Source organism: Camelina sativa, chromosome 15 (genome assembly GCF_000633955.1).
Source record: "Camelina sativa cultivar DH55 chromosome 15, Cs, whole genome shotgun sequence".
Classification (NCBI taxonomy): Eukaryota; Viridiplantae; Streptophyta; class Magnoliopsida; order Brassicales; family Brassicaceae; genus Camelina; species Camelina sativa.
This window is the reverse complement of record NC_025699.1, coordinates 18,991,991-19,010,196: the sequence shown is the minus strand read 5'-3', so window position 1 is coordinate 19,010,196 and position 18,206 is coordinate 18,991,991. Positions and strand designations below refer to the sequence as shown.

At 37.6% G+C, this 18,206-nt stretch overlaps 3 protein-coding genes across 4 annotated transcripts; 2 read left to right on the top strand and 1 right to left on the bottom strand.

The window, feature by feature from the left end:
• LOC104747172 (vacuolar protein-sorting-associated protein 11 homolog) lies at positions 914-5,700 on the bottom strand. Its single transcript, XM_010468756.2, has 7 exons — positions 5,390-5,700; positions 5,060-5,233; positions 4,653-4,961; positions 3,404-4,562; positions 1,959-2,551; positions 1,422-1,787; positions 914-1,280 (listed from the first exon to the last, which is right to left on the bottom strand). Exons 1-6 carry the CDS (start codon positions 5,603-5,605, stop codon positions 1,440-1,442), a joined length of 2,799 nt encoding a protein of 932 aa, XP_010467058.1. The 5' UTR covers positions 5,606-5,700; the 3' UTR covers positions 914-1,280; positions 1,422-1,439.
• On the top strand, positions 8,649-12,003 carry LOC104747171 (zinc finger CCCH domain-containing protein 18-like). The gene is made up of 7 exons (XM_010468754.2): positions 8,649-8,857; positions 8,962-9,133; positions 9,684-10,565; positions 10,665-11,074; positions 11,169-11,309; positions 11,388-11,490; positions 11,564-12,003. The coding sequence occupies exons 3-7, from the start codon at positions 9,715-9,717 to the stop codon at positions 11,661-11,663; spliced, it is 1,605 nt and encodes a 534-aa protein (XP_010467056.1). The 5' UTR covers positions 8,649-8,857; positions 8,962-9,133; positions 9,684-9,714; the 3' UTR covers positions 11,664-12,003.
• LOC104747169 (nuclear pore complex protein NUP133) lies at positions 12,861-17,911 on the top strand. Of its 2 annotated transcripts, none has more exons than XM_010468753.2 (8): positions 12,861-13,172; positions 13,278-13,384; positions 13,475-15,283; positions 15,517-16,238; positions 16,318-16,470; positions 16,662-16,998; positions 17,103-17,170; positions 17,272-17,911. In XM_010468753.2, the coding sequence occupies exons 1-8, from the start codon at positions 12,988-12,990 to the stop codon at positions 17,797-17,799; spliced, it is 3,909 nt and encodes a 1,302-aa protein (XP_010467055.1). In that variant the 5' UTR covers positions 12,861-12,987; the 3' UTR covers positions 17,800-17,911. The 2 variants fall into 2 exon arrangements, with proteins under 2 accessions (XP_010467055.1, XP_019092933.1); XM_019237388.1 differs by lacking the exon at positions 12,861-13,172 and having other exon boundaries at positions 13,285-13,384; positions 13,475-13,532; positions 14,135-15,283; positions 17,272-17,799.

Sequence of the window (18,206 nt, the reverse complement as noted above, 5' to 3'; positions counted from 1 at the left end):
AAAAAAAAAAAAAAAAAAAAAGCTTTCTATTTGGAAGAACATTAAATAATGGACAGCTAGAACAATTTTAAAATAATATAAACTCTTGATCACATTGATCACATCGAAACAGTAAATATTCCCGAGGTGACTCATCTTCAGTTTCTTGCATAGCTCTTTGATAATTTCTCTCTCTGCAGCATTCCTCTTGCGTGTAGTTCGAGATATTTGAACCGTTTCGTGAATTTGTAGTCATCGTCATCAAGGAGGAGGTACTACAATTAGTAGCTCACATAGTTCGCCTTGTCATATTTGCAGGTCGAATCTATGTGAGCTACTACTTCTAAACTTTTTAAAGGATCACAAGAAGCACTTTACTGCTTCGAGCTTCCCGAGGGTGTTAACCAAATCAACGTAAACCCGAATGATTGATGAGGATGTTAACCGAATCAACGTTAACCCGGATGATTTGATCTGATGACCCTAGTGGAAGGTACTACTGTACTTGTTCAAAACGCCAAAACTAAGAACAACAACTCTAATTTTTTTGCTAATATCTCCACACGGGAAGCAAGGGAAAAAAAACCGAAAACTGTCTCTACCCGCCTTTTGAAAACCCAACAAAACCCATCTGTTCCAGCCATGGTTAAACTCTCAACTTCCAATAAAGATCTCAAGGGAAAGATAAACTGCTGGAAAACCCTAATCACAGCTAAAACAGAGTCAAAGGAGACAAACGAACCATTCAATCGGAGAGTGGAGATGACTGTGTTCGATTGGAGGAACGCTAACAGCTGAGTCTTACAAATCGCCCAATATTAACTCCGGCAGTCAAGTCTTAAGATTTGCCAAGTATTTCTCGGAAGCAGAAAAATTGGACGCTGTGAAAGAATTATGCTTTGATAGATATTTAAATTTTTTGCGTGTCACATAATTGATCAAATGAGCAAATCGTTTACCAGAACGATTAACAAACAAATGCAAAGCAAACACAACATATTTACTTTAAACATACTTCTTCAAGTTATGGAGTTCCAAAGATTAAGAAAAAACGAAAACATACACACAAAAACATTTTATAACTTGTTCATATATATGCATCTCGTCCTGTGTCAATGGTACAGTATTTCAGATATGCAAACAGGAAGAAGCATTGAGCCTGTCCCAACTTCACTAGCAACTCACTCTTATACAATATCTAAGCCGATAAAGTAGATTCAAAGGATACCTCACATTCACAGATACACAGATATGCCATACAGTTCATGCCTGCCTCACTTTGAGATGTTTAGCCGCCATCCCTGAACAGACAAGATCGATAAATGAGAAATTTATCTCCCATATTATCTTTCTTTTGTAATTAGATGTTCTCATATGACTTGATTACAACAAAGTAGAAAAGGGAAAACTTATGAGTTATTTGCAATGAGCTCAGTAGTTACCCCCAGGAGTGAAGAGAATCAAGATGTTGCATCACTAGTTTTGCTGATGATTCCTTTCCCAAAGTACTCTGCAATCACAGAAAACCCGTCTTTCGAGCCTTTCACTTGCTGGAAAAACAGATCTTGGTCTTTCGAGTTCTGCTCCAAACTTCTCTTCATTTCCATCACAGATCTGTACTCGGGAGCACACTCGGGGCATTCTTTTTCATTGTCACCAAGGCAGCGTTGATGAAATGAGTGCATACACATGAAATGGACTGCTGGGATATCCAATGTGAAAGTGCAAGCAGTGCACTTGCTAAGTTGAAATATTCTGGCGTTCGTCCTGAGGTCTTCAATCTCTTTTCTCATGTTTTTTGTCGTTTCCTGCACCGTTCAAAAACCTGATTAGGAATTTACATTGAGAGATGATTGTCATACACAAAAGGGTTTTGGATAAGAAGTAGGGTCTGCATTACGAGAACAAGTTTTCTAGTTGACTTGACAGGTCAGACTAGATGAACAAATAAAAAATGTATTGATGATGAAACTACCAACCTGATACTTCTCTACTGCACGCCGGTCCTCTTCAATTATCCTTGATTCTTGTTCAAGTTTCCGGGCTATATAGTCTTTGATGACAGAGAGTGTAAGGCATGGATTCTTTGCCAAGGTCTGAAGAACAATGATAGGAGGTAAGATATCATCTCGTTCAATATAAGTAAGAACCTCCTTCACCTCTTTGGTGCAGTCCTCTCCAATTTCACCAAAATACTTGAGAAGATCTGCCCAAAGAGATGGATCCCCTCCCTTGCCAGAATCACCTAATCTTTTGCAGCATGCAATCAGTCCCTCATGATCATGATTCTGCATGTAGCAAACAATAACCTCCTTGTAAAGTTTCATCTTTTCATAAAGATACAAAAGTCCCTCCTTGAACGAATTCATCTCGCAAAGAATTATAGCAAGGTCAACATCATAGACGGGTTGCTCTAGGTCTGACGGCCATGCCATTTTCAGCAACTCCAGTCCCTTCTGTTGTCTTTCGGTACAATCCTTCTCCATTGCATCCTTTGAATCAGCATTTGTCCTCTTTTCAGGATGAGCTTTAGACGCCGCAGCTGCTACTGAATGATCTGTTGAGTCCTGATCTAGACCGTTTTCAGATAGAGAGATTGATGGAAAATTCANGTTCGTCCTGAGGTCTTCAATCTCTTTTCTCATGTTTTTTGTCGTTTCCTGCACCGTTCAAAAACCTGATTAGGAATTTACATTGAGAGATGATTGTCATACACAAAAGGGTTTTGGATAAGAAGTAGGGTCTGCATTACGAGAACAAGTTTTCTAGTTGACTTGACAGGTCAGACTAGATGAACAAATAAAAAATGTATTGATGATGAAACTACCAACCTGATACTTCTCTACTGCACGCCGGTCCTCTTCAATTATCCTTGATTCTTGTTCAAGTTTCCGGGCTATATAGTCTTTGATGACAGAGAGTGTAAGGCATGGATTCTTTGCCAAGGTCTGAAGAACAATGATAGGAGGTAAGATATCATCCCGTTCAATATAAGTAAGAACCTCCTTCACCTCTTTGGTGCAGTCCTCTCCAATTTCACCAAAATACTTGAGAAGATCTGCCCAAAGAGATGGATCCCCTCCCTTGCCAGAATCACCTAATCTTTTGCAGCATGCAATCAGTCCCTCATGATCATGATTCTGCATGTAGCAAACAATAACCTCCTTGTAAAGTTTCATCTTTTCATAAAGATACAAAAGTCCCTCCTTGAACGAATTCATCTCGCAAAGAATTATAGCAAGGTCAACATCATAGACGGGTTGCTCTAGGTCTGACGGCCATGCCATTTTCAGCAACTCCAGTCCCTTCTTTTGTCTTTCTGTACAATCCTTCTCCATTGCATCCTTTGAATCAGCATTTGTCCTCTTTTCAGGATGAGCTTTAGACGCCGCAGCTGCTACTGAATGATCTGTTGAGTCCTGATCTAGACCGTTTTCAGATAGAGAGATTGATGGAAAATTCAAGTCCCTGGATAAGTATAACTCCAAGAGTGTGTTATTGATTTCAGCTTGAGCAGGTGAATCCTTCACTATTTCAGCATATCTCTCGAGAAAATGCATTAATGAATGTGGATGCTGAACAAACACATTGATAAAGTCCACAGGTGATGGCAACATGGACAGGTACACACCATTAGAAGTCCCTTGCTCAGTGCAGAGTCGCATGAGTATATCAATAGTCTCTTTTGGCTTGTGCTCAATAAGAATCTTACCATACTCTTTTATTGTAACCCCAGCTTGACTGGGTTCAAGACTTGAAACATATTGTAGCGCTTCGTCGTAGTTTCCAAGATCTTCAAGCAAAATTTTCAAATACCACTCATGTTTTCCTGCCTTTTTTGCAACATACATTGCATGCTCGTGGTAATTGGCAGCACGACAGACCCTAATGGCTGTTTCCACATCGAACTTCAGTTCGCCGATGCCATCTTCTTTTCTAATGAATGTGTTCAGCTTTTCTACATCCTTCAACTTAGTGTAACAGTTTAGCAAAAGAGTTGTGTGGTCTTTTGATGCTAGACCTTTCTCATGCAACTTCTCCAGGTAATTCGTAAGATTGTAGATCCTCTGTGCATCCAGAAACTTTTGTATCACAAATGATGGTTCAAGGTAACCAATTGTGTTGATGTACTGAGACATAGCTTCGTCAAAGTCCTGTTTGCCATATAAATGATCTCCATACTTCCTCATCACATTGGCAGTAGCAGCAGCATCGGCATGCTGACTCTGGACAAGATTAATCGCTACTGTGTACAGGTTTTTCTTGAACAGCATATCTAACTTGCTTTCCATATCCTTCTCGGTAATGCACAACAATGATTTGTCAGCCGTTATAAGTATTACGTTTCCCCATTCGCAGAGCATATTCGAGACTTTATCAACGACTATGCTATATGCTATAAGCCGGTTCTTAAGGTCGTAGACATTGAAAACATTCTTCCCGGTTTTAGGGTCAGCAATGACACATAAAAGGTAGCCGCGGAACCACCCCATGAATTTCTTTTCTCCTTCAAAAGCCCAGCAAGGGCCACGTCCATCAACTTCATAGAAATAAACAGCCTCAGGTCGACCAACTATTAGTTCCTGTAGAGCACACAGCATACTTACCACTGACTAGAAGAAAAGAAGAACATATACTTAAAACCAACAAGTCAAAAATAGATAAGTATGTACCGAGCGGTCACTCATTGTAACAGTATTCACACTGCCCCCAATATGATCCAAGGTCTGCAGTTTAGGTGGCTGCGCCAGCATACTGAACAAGTTCACCGAGTCAGGAGTTACTGCAAATAAAAGAAGCGCTTGACCGTCCATCCTGAACCCCAAGCCTGTAATAGGTGATCGTCCATCAACTTGAAGCTTAAACCGAGTGATACGCTCTCGTGCAATGTCTCCTTTGACACAATAAACACAGCCATTATCTAAACCAATGGCTATAAGCAATATTGGTGGAACTTCCTCCAGGACTAGAAAAGAAGTAATCTGCAATCGCACATAACATTCCCATCAACAAACCTCATTTTATATGTTACGCGCATTAGAATGGAGAAGAGATCATTATTATTGTTACTAGTCGCTACCTTAGCTTCAGGAAACTGATTGGTGAATATTCTTAGAATACCAATGCACTCGGGAGTCGAAGAACTAGTGCTCTCTTCTTGCACTTTGTCAAGGTCAAACACCTTGAGACATATCCCTGACTGCTGCGGCGATATTTGTTCATCTTCTCCGACGGTAACGAGGAAGTTCCTTTGCTATTAATTATCCCAAAGAAAACAACAAAATCAACAAAATCGATGAGCAAGGATCAATCAAAATCACAACCAAATTGAAGCTAAATCGAGGGGGCAAAATCTACTGGAGATTGTGAAATTGATGAACGAATGGGGGGGATCAAAGAAGAGAGAGACCTTGAGGTGTTGAAGGAAGAGGACGGAGGAAGAGTGAGCATGGAAACCGGAATCGAACTTGATGCCGCGATCGAGGAAGCTGACGGATCCGTCGTTAGAGCCGATGACGACTTTGCCACGGCCACTGGAACAACATTGTATATCTCCGGTCACATCATCAGGTATCTTACCGCCGTATTTCTCTTCGAAGAAATCGAATTTTCTCCACTGGTACATTGAATCGAATCGTGAATTTGAAGTTTTAGGGTTTTCTTATGTGTTTTTTCCGATCAGATCAGCCCAATTTGGTCTTGAATGAGAAAGGCGGAGTATAATGTTAAAAGAAGCCTCAATGTGTCCACGTCAGATAATTGAAATCAACAAAAAAATATTTTGAATGGGAAAAATGTTCAGAAAATAAAGGTATAGACTGATTCTCCCGCTAGCTCCCGTCAACGCTGCGTTTGCGGGAGGTAGCGGTTACTAGCGATAGATGTCAATCACACAAACCGCTAATAATCGCTCTCACCCACTAAATTCTAAAAGCTACTTCCCGCAAGCGTTTGTGGTTGCGGGTGTTTTGCAGTTGGATTTTTTTTTTTAACAAAAAAAAAGTCAAAAAATACTAATTTTTTTTTCTTTTATCTTCAACCTAACATTGTATCTATAAAGGATGAGAGAAATTGAAGTACGAATATGATTGAGGAGATTAAATATAAACAATTACAAGAAAATAAGATTTCATTTAACAAAAAACCAAAAAATATGATGTAAAACTATTGGCACATCGCACATACGTTCCAAAAAATCTAAAAAAATATAAGATTTCATCAGAAGTTTAAGAAAATAAGATTATTTGTGAAAATATTAAAACAAATTACCAATGACTTTTCTTTACTCTTTCCTAATTAATTTACCTTAGCCTTGTAATTTAATGTGAGAAACTTATTGAGTGTGTAAGATTTAGCAGAGAAGATCTATAATCTAAAGCATAAGTTTTGTTATTTATCACATTACTTATTAAATTTTAAGTGAAAAACCAAATGCATAAAGTAATAAGTGTTTTAATATTAAATTTATTTATTTTTTGAATAATTATTTTAGTATTTTTAAAGATTTTTAATTATAAATCAAATTTAATAAAGATTTTGGTGTTTTAAAATATTTATATAATTATATATTATATTTATTATGTTTTAACCGCTAATGTAACCATTGGTCAACCAGTCGTTAAACTCCCGCAAACGCACCCATTTTAAAATGCTAAACCAGTCATTCAAAACGCTTAATAACGCTTGAAACCGAAATCGCTCGTTTCCACCATCTCCTATAACCGCAATTGTAAACGCTGCGTTTAAACCAGTCATACCCTAAATGTACTTTAAATGCTTATGTTTTCTTCTTCATAATTATGTGGTTAACTTTGTGGATTATGACATTTTATGAGGCACTACGTTAAAACGAACGATGGAAAACATTTACAGTAAAATTTTTAACATTTTTATGGCTATTTCACAGAAAATGAAAAACTAAACCATAAAAAAGAAGAATCGAAACCGAACCGTAACCGACAAAATATCGGAATGGATCCTAAATTTCTAACCCAAAATTATGCATGTGTACGATATAGTTTTAATGAATATATATGATTTTGGTTCGTGATCGATTGTTACATACTTACATGATGTCACATGCATTTATGAAAAGTTATGAATGGATGATGAAATCATGAAAACAGTTAAGTAAAGTGATTTAGACTGGGGAATGAATTGATTCCTGATTATGATTGATAATTGTAATAAGTTATAAGATTGGACTCGTTATGACGACCAAGATATGTTGTACCATGATTTGATGGTCATGGTGAGTGAAATGTGTCAAATACGAATTTGAGGGTCATGATGGTGAGATATGTCATTCTATGACTTTGTAAAGTTGTGGTTTGGAACTAAATGTGTTAATGACTAAGAAATAGTATGTAGATATTTGAGAATAAGAATATATTGGCCCGGCTCTATACATGTGTTCGGGGTGCAAATGTACATGGTCCATTTAATATCTGGAATTTTTTTCTTTGATTTTAGGGTCCAATTTTTTTTTTTTTCTTTTTTTTAGCATGAGTAGTAGGGTCCAAAATTTTTTTTTAGCTCAGGGTCCAAAAATTAATTGAGCCGGGTATATAAGATCAGAGTCGGCTTGGAATTTGGAGTTTCACTTCACGTTTCACTCACGAGGCTACAGCATACAAGCGAGTGAAAAAATAGGCCGCATAACTTTTATTTATTTGATGATTTTGTTATTAAAAGATTATTGTTTATGCACTATCAAGATTCAAACTCATGGACTAGTGATTCAACTATTGGCGTTTGAACTACTATATAGTATATACCAATACCACCAAAAAAAAGTTCTACAAAATTAGCTGAAACTAACATATGCGCAAAAGTGCAAATATGTGAATTATGAGAGTATGTGGTTGTATAAATGATTTGAGTGTTTTAAGTTTAAGAGTAGTGATCAGATTGTATTTGATTTAATTGAACTGTCATAAGATGATAATTTGTTGGAACACTTTTTGTCTCTTACTCTCTTATTCATCCCATCTTAATGAACCCAATCAGAATTTGATATGTAATCTAACTAAACAAATGAAAACAATTAATATCATCTAAATAAACTAATTATATTATATTAATCATAAATATATTTGAACCCAAAATTAAAATTAAGAATCCTAAATATATTCTTATTTTGGTATACACTTAAGACGATTGAGATGAATCTAAACTAGATTTATATTGTTTCGGTTTTTCCAAAAAATGGAGTGAGACCTTACGATCCGGTCCGTTTAGACCGTGTTCAGCCCAAACCATAACCTCTTGCTATGAAACCGTAACCGTTAAAACCATACCATGAGGCACACCTTATGTTTTTTATTAAAACGGTCACAGTTGTAACTTGTATGAATTATCCTTATCCAAAAGACAACAACATGGAACTAAAGACACTAGATTCAAAACATCGAAAAGTCTTCTTGATCATATTCGTTAATTATTAATTTACGTATCGTGATTAGAATTAACTTAATTAAAAATATATATATATAAAAAGTCTCCAGGTTTTTTTCTAACTGAGTTCCGATATTTGCTGTAACAATATAAAATTGAACGAGTTGTCAAACCAAAATTAATTAATTTTTTATTTTAACAATATTCTTCGCAACAAGAAACTATTTGTTTTGTTGTTAATTTAATAATTTAACCTAGGACTTATCGTTTTCCTTCTCCACCATCCAAGATTCTCTGAGATCTTATCTGTTTTACAGTTACTAAAACTCCTCAAATATATTCAAAAAAATTGCACGATCTTTCTAAACTTTTTTTATTTTACATTTGTTTTTCATCACTCTGCCTCTTCTCTTTTTCGTTTTGTGTTTGTGGTTCTCACGCTCTTGTGTCTTTGATTAATTCAAACAATGAAACTATCAATGTGAGCTGTTTTTCTTGATTTATTTTAGTGCAATTCTTGTTTTTCTTAGTCTATGATGACAGTTTCTTTCTTTCTTCTTCTTCTTTTATTTTTTTTTTTTTCAGAAAAAAAATCGATAGGTTTGAAGAATTGAGTTGCATGCTTTACGATTGTCGTCAACACCACTGAGACAGATTGATAATTTCGTCTATATTCTCTCAATATTTTCATTCAAAGATCTGTTATTTCGATGATTAGTCATTATGGTTAATCCTTCTCGGATTATCATCTGCTGAGGTAAAAGTTTCAGTTTTTTCTTTCTTTCATAGATCCTCTCTCTCTCATCATTAACTTCTCGGATTATGATTAGTGTTTTGTTTCCATGTCAAAAATATTTTACTCAATAAAAAAAAGAAACAAAAACATTTTTTCTTGAAGACAAATTAATGTACTTAAATATCATGTTCGAGTTTTTGATATATTATATTGTTTGGATTTGCGTTATAGTGTCTAAGAGATGATAATTTTTTCCTTTTCCAAACGGGAGTTTTTTTTTTTTGTGAAATTGTTGTTTTGATTGTGTGTAATGTAATCGTGACTCAGATCTTGGTCATTGTTCTCTTATCCATGACATTTTGCATATTTTGTTTGACTTAAAATGCAAATCCCTTTTTTTTTTTTTTTTTGGGTATAAATTATGAACATGTGGGATCATGAGTGAGTCTCACTCTTCTACCTCTTTTGGTTACAACTTGTTGTTTATGGGACTTTTGATTCATATCCGAAGAGTTTGACTAAATCTTGTGGAATTAATATTAATGAAAGTTTGTATAATTTTGCTTTGCAGAGAGGCTTTTGAGTTAAGAAGTTTTTTGGAGATGAATTTCACAGAATCAATGAACGTTGTGCACGATAGAATCCAAGCACTTGAACCGGATAATGCATCAAAGATCATTGGTTATCTCTTGTTGATGCAAGACAATGGCAACCGCGACATGATCCGTCTTGCTTTCAGTCCTGATTCTGTGATGCGTTCTGTCATCAATTGTGTTAAATACGAATTAGCTAAAAATGCTCATCACTACCACACCACTCCTTCTGATCACATTCCTACTCACAAATTCGCATCATTCACCGGTTCTTCGTCTCTTTTGGTTTCGGTTTCTCCCCCCATGAAAACCGGTTTTTGGGAGAATTCAAGCGAGATGGATTCCTTGCAGAACAATGTTCAGTTCTTGAATTTTGATGATTCATTGACCAGCCCTGAATTCTCTAACGGTTTCTTCTCTCAAGAACGTCAATCTTTGCCTTTGAGAACGAGTAGGAGATCGCCGAGTTTACCCGAGTTCCCGGTCAAGATCTGCCATTACTTCAACAAAGGGTTCTGCAAACACGGCAACAACTGTAGGTACTTCCACGGACAGATCATACCAGAGAGAGAGAGTTTTTCTCAGATGTTTAATCCAAACAACAACAACCTAAGTGACGACGAGCATGTTGTTTCCCCTGGATCACTTGAGAAGCTAGAAGGAGAGATCATCGAGTTGCTCAAATCTAGAAGAGGTGTTCCAATTTCCATAGCTTCGTTGCCGATGATGTACTACGAAAAGTACGGCAGGACTCTTCAAGCTGAAGGATATCTCACAGAGTCACAAAGACATGGCAAAGCTGGCTACAGCCTCACCAAGCTTCTTGCTCGCTTGAAGAACACCATCCGCCTCATCGACAGGTTTGTTAGTTACTACTCCCTCTATTTATTTCAATTATAAGTATTGTCTCAAATCTCAATGACATAATATTTCTTATTAAATGGTCTTTGAATTTGTAGGCCTCATGGGCAGCATTCGGTTATACTAGCTGAAGATGCATCAAAGTTTGTGGAATACACGGGAGAGAGAAACGAACATGGAGCAATCCTTGCTGGTTCTAGACAGATTTACTTAACGTTTCCGGCAGAGAGTAGTTTCACTGAACACGATGTCGCAAACTACTTCTCCAAATTCGGACATGTCGAAGATGTGAGGATACCTTGCCAAGAGAAAAGAATGTTTGGTTTTGTAACATTTGCTTACACGGAAATCGCCAAACTCATTCTTGCTAAAGGCAATCCTCATTTCATTTGCGGTGCTCGTGTTCTCGTCAAGCCTTACCGGGAAAAATCAGGCTCTAGTAACAAGCCTCTACAAGGCATCAGATATGGCTCTCAATTCATTGACAGAGACATAGAGATGAACACATGTAAGTAATTAACGAAATCAATTTTTATATATGTTAAAATCATTGTTTTATAATTTCGTCGTTTAAGTGTTTTTACTTTTGTGTCGGTTCTAAGTACCACCGCGGGTTAGTGAGAGCTCGAGAATAAGGAGGAAGCCATATCTTAATGAAAATGAACAATCAGTTTGTAAGTCCTTACCTACTAATTACTCCTACCTTGGCTTCTCTTCAGATGACTTCAAGCTAACATCAAATGGTATGTATACCTTTATAACTTATACCAGATATATAATCGTAGTTTCAGAATTAATTGCTTGAATTTCTTAATTTGTAGCTGAGCAAGAGGAACAAGAGGAACGGTTGAGCTATCTGTTGGACTATTTGAACACCGAAGATAATGTCATGAACATAACCACTAACTACAGAGACAATGATCGGTATGCTATGATCTTAACAAACTCATTTTGAGATATTTATCTTGACTTGACCATATGATGCCTTTATATTCAGGAGAAGTACTCATTGTGAAGCGTTGGACAGTCAAGTCCTGAATCTACCCGAGAGTCCGTTTTCTTCCCTTTCGGGGAAGGAGATTTCAACGGTTACATAGTCAGAGAGAAAGACTGATACCTAACCAAAAAAGAGAGAAGAACATAGGAGCATAAAGGTTAGAGGGAATCCCCAAAGATCTAATCAATTATCCGTCGGCAAAAAAAAAAAAGAGATTCGTTTATTTCATTATCTTCATTAGGTTTTCGACTGATCGATGGCATGGAGACTTTAGGTTTCTTAGCAATAAAACCACAAAAAGAAGTGACAGAGAAACACACAACAAAGAGCCTGTTTGCTTCAAAGTTACAATAACAGCCCAACAGTTTGAGAAACATAAAGTTAAAGGGGTATAATAATGATAATAATAATTGGAACGTTTATGAAGGGTTAATCTTATATTTGTGTTGTTTCTTTTTAACATTTTTTTTTTTATGCTGTTGGATCATTTATCTTAATGTACCATATGGTGATCCTTCCTAGTTTTAAGCAAGAAGGTTTAGTGTATATTAACAACTATGCAAGCGTCTATAAGAATTTCAAAGAGGTAAGTCATTGTTCTCAAGTTCAAGTATTACCAAAAACTGGTCCCGGACTAGGAGAGATAGACTCTCGTATCTGTTACTACACTCTAGCTATGCATCACAATGTATGGAAACATACTTTCTAATCAATTAAATTTAGATCTATGAAATGTTAAACACTACTACAGTCCACTACGAAAGCAAGTTAAATTGGGATTGATACAGTTTCAGTGAACCTCTTACATAACTTGATCGAAACAATTATCTGTCAAACTCTGAGTTGTTACTTATACGGTTGGGGAGATTACAAACAAAGAAAAAAAAAACACTTGTGGAAGTCTTCAATACGTGCTTGTTTCCTATTCTAAATTTCTAAGAAATTTTCAAGAGAAAAAAAAAGGAAGAGGTGGTTTCCATTCGTTCTCTCTGTTTCTCAATCTAAAATCAATTTCACACCGATAGCAAAATAAGAAGAAGGGACATGGAAACCAGAATCTACCTCAGTCAACAACAATCGCCGCAAATCCTCCCCGGTTTGGAACAAAAGAGAAGCAGCTTCTGTTGTTTCTGACAGAACCTAATTATGAATAGTAAATGTACTACTTTCCCTATTATGTTTGTAAAATGTATTAAAATTCAACTTTATCTCTAAAAAATATTGTATTACCCAAAATCATAAACCGAACCGGTATTAAATTTCGAACCCGATTTTGACCGAACCAATTTGACATCATCGCCAAATCTTTCACTCACCTTCTCCGATTCAAAAACTTTCTCGCACCCCTCTTCTTCTTCTTCTTCTTCGTCATCTTCACATAAACCCTAAACCCTTTTTCTCGTTCTCTTCAAATCGACATCCCAATGTTCTCTCCATTGACGAAGAGAGCTAAGCAGAGCTCTCGCAATGACAGAACTCCACGAAATCGAGCCGCTCCGCCGGATTCTCCAGTAACTCCGGCAACACAAAATCGGAACACTTTCACTTCAGATCGTCCAGCCACTGGAACTCCTGCTCCTTGGGCTCCTCGTTTATCTGTTCTCGCTAGGTATATCATTCTCCCTGTGACGAATTTTGCTTACATTTCTACTTTTTTTTTTTTTTTTTTTCCTTCGATTTGGCGTATTGATTTTATCTGTTCATGGTCGTTAAGAGTTTCTCCTGTAAACAATGGTGAAAGAGGAGATGATACAGATCAATTGAAGCCTGTATTCGTTGGAGAGTTTCCTCAATTGTTGCGAGATGAACAAAGTTATCCTGGTTAGTATTTCTTTGCCTTTCTTTAAGATACAAGTAGGAACAGTTTCTTTGAGGAATGTTACTTAGTTTGTGGTTTTCAATCTTCTCCAGGTGATGCTTGTGTCTCCGGTGGTATGGATACAGAAACTTGTCTTTCTTGGTTTATCACTGGAAGTAAACTTTTTGTATGGAGTCACTTGACGACCTTACCGTCGAGAAAATGCGTTGTTCTTGAACTTCCTTCTTGTGTTTTGACTACTGAAGAGTCTGGTAGTGGTTTACAAGATGGTAAAAGCTGGTTGGTTAGTGTTGTTCCTTGGGATACCTCTGCTGGTGCAGCTAGTAGGGCTGCTCGATCTCGTAGTCCTGTTGGTATTGTTTTGTGTAACAGGAAATCTCGAGCTGTTGTGTATTGGTCTGACATCTTTTCTGGTCAGGAAGCTGCCCCTGTTACTAGTATTGGATCTTCGGATGAACATGTTGTTTATCGATCACCTACAGGCAGAATTAGCTCATCATTCATAAAGCGACAAAGCAATGGGGTTAGAAGCGGCAGAGCAGAATATAGCGATCTCAATTCTTTGATTACTACTGCAGTAGCTGCAGCCGAACGCCTTTGTATTGCTGTTGCTTGCAGTTCTAATGGTGAGCTATGGCAATATACTTGTAGTCCTACAGGTGTTAAAAGTAATCAAGAAGAGTTGAACATTAGCTCTTCCTCCGTAAGTGAGGGGTATCCAAGGTCCTTGATCTGGCGTTTTTCACAAGGATTGGCAAGAGAGTCTTGTTGGCAGTTTTTCATGTTGACAGATTGTGACATACATTGTTTTACTATTGAACCTTATCCTGATCTGACTGTTTCAAAAGTCTGGCAACATGAGATTGTTGGTACTGATGGTGATTCAGGTATCAAGAAAGATATAGCTAGTCAAAAGCAAATTTGGCCTCTAGATCTGCAGGTAGATGATCAGGGTAAAGTGATTACTGTTCTTGTTGCCACTATCTGCATGGACCGTGCCAGCAGTTCTAGCTATACACAATATTCGCTTTTAAACTTGCAACATAAATCTGAGATGAGATTTGCAGATGGGAGAGAGGAAAGATTTCTGGAGAAACAAGGTCCAATCCAAGTCATAATCCCAAAAGCAAGAGTGGAGGATAAAGACTTTTTATTCTCTATGAAACTCAGAGTTGGTGGTAAACCCCCAGGGTCAGCTATAATTCTTTCAGGTGATGGAACAGCCACAGTTTGCTACTGTCATGGAAGTTCTACCCGGCTCTACAAGTTTGATTTACCTTATGATGCTGGCAAGGTCTTGGATGCTTCAGTTCTTTCCTCAACTGATGAACATGAATATGGTGCATGGACTGTGTTAACTGAGAAAGCAGGAGTATGGGCAATTCCAGAGAAAGCAGTTGTGCTTGGTGGAGTTGAACCTCCAGAGAGAAGTTTGTCACGCAAAAATAGTTCCAATGAGAGGTCTACACGAGACGAGACAAGGATGACACCGTATGGCATTGATAGAACTGCCGGAATGGAGATTTCTGAGATACAGAATAGTGGAGATAAAGGAAACCCTAAAATGGGATTTACTCGTCAAACAGCCCGTGAGGAAGAATCCGAAGCTTTGCTTGGCCAGCTCTTTGAGAATTTTCTGTTATCTGGGAAAGTCGATGGATCCTTGGAGAAGCTTAGTCAATCTGGTGCATTTGATAGAGATGGAGAGACCAATGTTTTTGCTCGCAAAAGCAAATCTATAGTTGACACATTAGCTAAGCATTGGACAACAACTAGAGGGGCTGAGATAGTAGCTATGACTGTTATATCTTCACAATTGGTTGAGAAACAACAGAAGCATGAGAATTTTCTACACTTTCTTGCTCTATCCAAATGCCATGAGGAGCTGTGCTCTAAACAGAGTATTCACTTTTATCTCTCACTTGTTTTTTCTTCCTACTGTAGCATGATTCTACATCATTTTTGCATACATGATCAAACACAGAATTTTAATGCTTTAGATGAAACTCTAAATTATAGTAATTTCTCCCCCAAGAATAGATGGTACTTCATAAAACAAGCTTAGTGTATTGTTAAATGATTCTGGTTGGCTTAAAAACTGACCGCTGAGCTAATTACGTATGTTTTATGGCAGGACATTCTTTGCAAATAATTCTGGAAAATGGTGAAAAACTTGCTGCCATGATTCAACTCCGGGAACTGCAAAATTTGATTAACCAGAATCGCTCAGCCAGATTTGGCTCTCCGCATGCTGGCTCGGAGGATCAAGTTTCATGTGCCCTTTGGGATCTTATTCAATTTGTAGGGGAGAGAGCTCGGAGAAATACCGTTCTCTTGATGGACAGAGATAATTCTGAAGTTTTCTACAGCAAGGTATCTGAACTTGAGGAAGTGTTTTATTGTCTGAACAGGCAACTAGAGTACATAATCAGAGCTGACCAACCACTAGGAACTCAAGTGCAGAGAGCCTGCGAACTCTCAAACGCATGTGTTACAATTCTTCAGACTGCCTTAGATTACAAAAATGAGCATCAAATGTGGTATCCACCACTTGAAGGTTTAATACCTTGGCACTCTCAGCCTGTTGTATGTAATGGACTGTGGTGCATTGCGTCCTTTATGCTTCATCTGTTAACTGAGGGATCTAGGATTGATATATCTGCTAAATCAGATATATACATGCATCTCGAAGTACTTACTGAAGTTTTACTTGAGGCTTATGCCGGTTCTACCTTTGCAAAATTGGAGATGGAAGACGAAAACAAAGGTCTGCGTAATGATTACTGGGCTCGGCGGGATACCATGTTTGACTCCCTTTATCAACAAGCTAAAGAGTTTATGGAAGCAGAAATCCAGGTTAGCACTTCTTTGCATGTGGTGCACTGCATATCATTTTTGTGTTTAATTACACCATTAATTGGTTTTGTATCTGTAGGGCATCAGAGAAAGAACTGAAAGGACAGATGAAGATATCTTCAGAAACCGTTGTTCAAATTTGCTATCCATTGCAAAGCGACATGCAGGCTATAACATTATGTGGAGGATCTGTTATGATCTCAATGATACAGGGCTGCTCAAAAACTTAATGGTATGAGCTCAGGCTTCTACTTTCCTTAGTAATCTCAAAAACGTTGGATTTCTTGGATTTAGTATGCTTATAAAATATACTCTTGAGATTGCGCGTCAGACAATTTGTTTTATGATTTTTGTGTGTGGCAGTTTTTGGACTTCTTTTCTTCGTTCCTACTTAGCTAATACCCAGAAAAAATTGCTGTGCAGCATGAGGGTGTAGGACAACAAGGAGGATTCAGTTACTTTGTGTTCCAGCAACTCTATGATATGAAACAGTTTTCTAAGCTTCTACGGCTTGGAGAAGAATTCCAGGACGAGCTACTGATATTTCTAAAGCGTCATTCTGATCTGCTGTGGCTTCATCAGGCGTTTCTCCATCAATTCTCATCTGCTTCTGACACTCTTCATACTTTGGCTCTAGCCCAAGATGAAGAGTCCATGACAACTATTGAAGAAAGAACGATGCCAGAACCTGAAGATGTACAACCAACATTCGCAGACCGCAAGCGGTTTCTGAACCTTTCAAAGATAGCCTATGTGGCAGGTATAATAGTTAATTTTCTCTGGGTGGTATATCCATTTCACATGTTAATGTTTTTTTTTTACTTTCTTCCTGAGATTCACGGTAATTATCACATTGCATTGTAGATAAGGATGCTGATTCCGAATCGAAAGTGAAGCGCATTGAAGCTGATATCCAGTTACTGAAGCTGCAGGTAGATATTCAGCTATATTATTATTTCTCCTGTATAGCATGATGGTAAAACTCAGCTATGTAAAAACTCTCTATAACCGGTGAAACCGTAATATATGGCAGGAAGAAATAACAAAAGCTTTGCCAAATGGAGAAGCTAGAAACAGGCTGTTCCGACCCGAGGAGCTCATTGAAATTTGTCTCAGTATTCAGGGCCGATGGACAGCTATAAAAGCTTTTGAGGTGTTTGCATGGACGAGCTGTTCATTCCGTGAAAATCATGAGAGTCTTTTAGAAGAATGCTGGAGAAATGCTGCGGATCAAGACGACTGGGACAGGCTCCATCAAGCCTCTACTAATGAAGGTTGGAGCGACAAAGAAACATTACAGAATCTAAGGAACACTGCCCTTTTTCAGGCTTCCCAAAGGTGTTACGGACCAACCCGAGTCAACACTTTTGATGGGGATTTCGCACAAGTCCTTTCCCTGAGAAGAGAGAACCCTGAGGATTCAACCTCTTCCGTGGAGGAAGTATTGATGAGCCACAAAGATTTCGCCGAGGCAGGGAAACTTATGCTAACTGCAATCATGCTGGGTTGTGAAGAAGAAGAGGGTATTGTAGCAGAAGAGTTCTTATCTCCTATGGAGTAAGTTAAATTTTCTTTCGAGTTAAAAGTGACAAATGTAAATGATTTTAAGGGGATGCCATTGATTTGAACATGATTGCATTGCACCTTGTTTTATGAGTTACTTATTTGACTGAGATGTTTGTAAGATTTTAAGTTTCCCTTTTTATGATTAAAACCAGTATTAATCACGGTTTAAAATAAAAGATAAAAGAAACACAAAACCAAGATATGTAAAATATCATCATCAGTCATCACAAAGAATAAGCCAATAAAAATCATTGTGAAATACTATCCTCTCACTGAACCACAGTATCTTCGCACTGCCAGGTGCCACCATTACAGCCACTACCAATCTCCTCTTAGGACCAAGGAAATCTCAATTAAACTCTTTAAGAAAAAAAACGATTCGGATTCGCTCCAAACCTATCC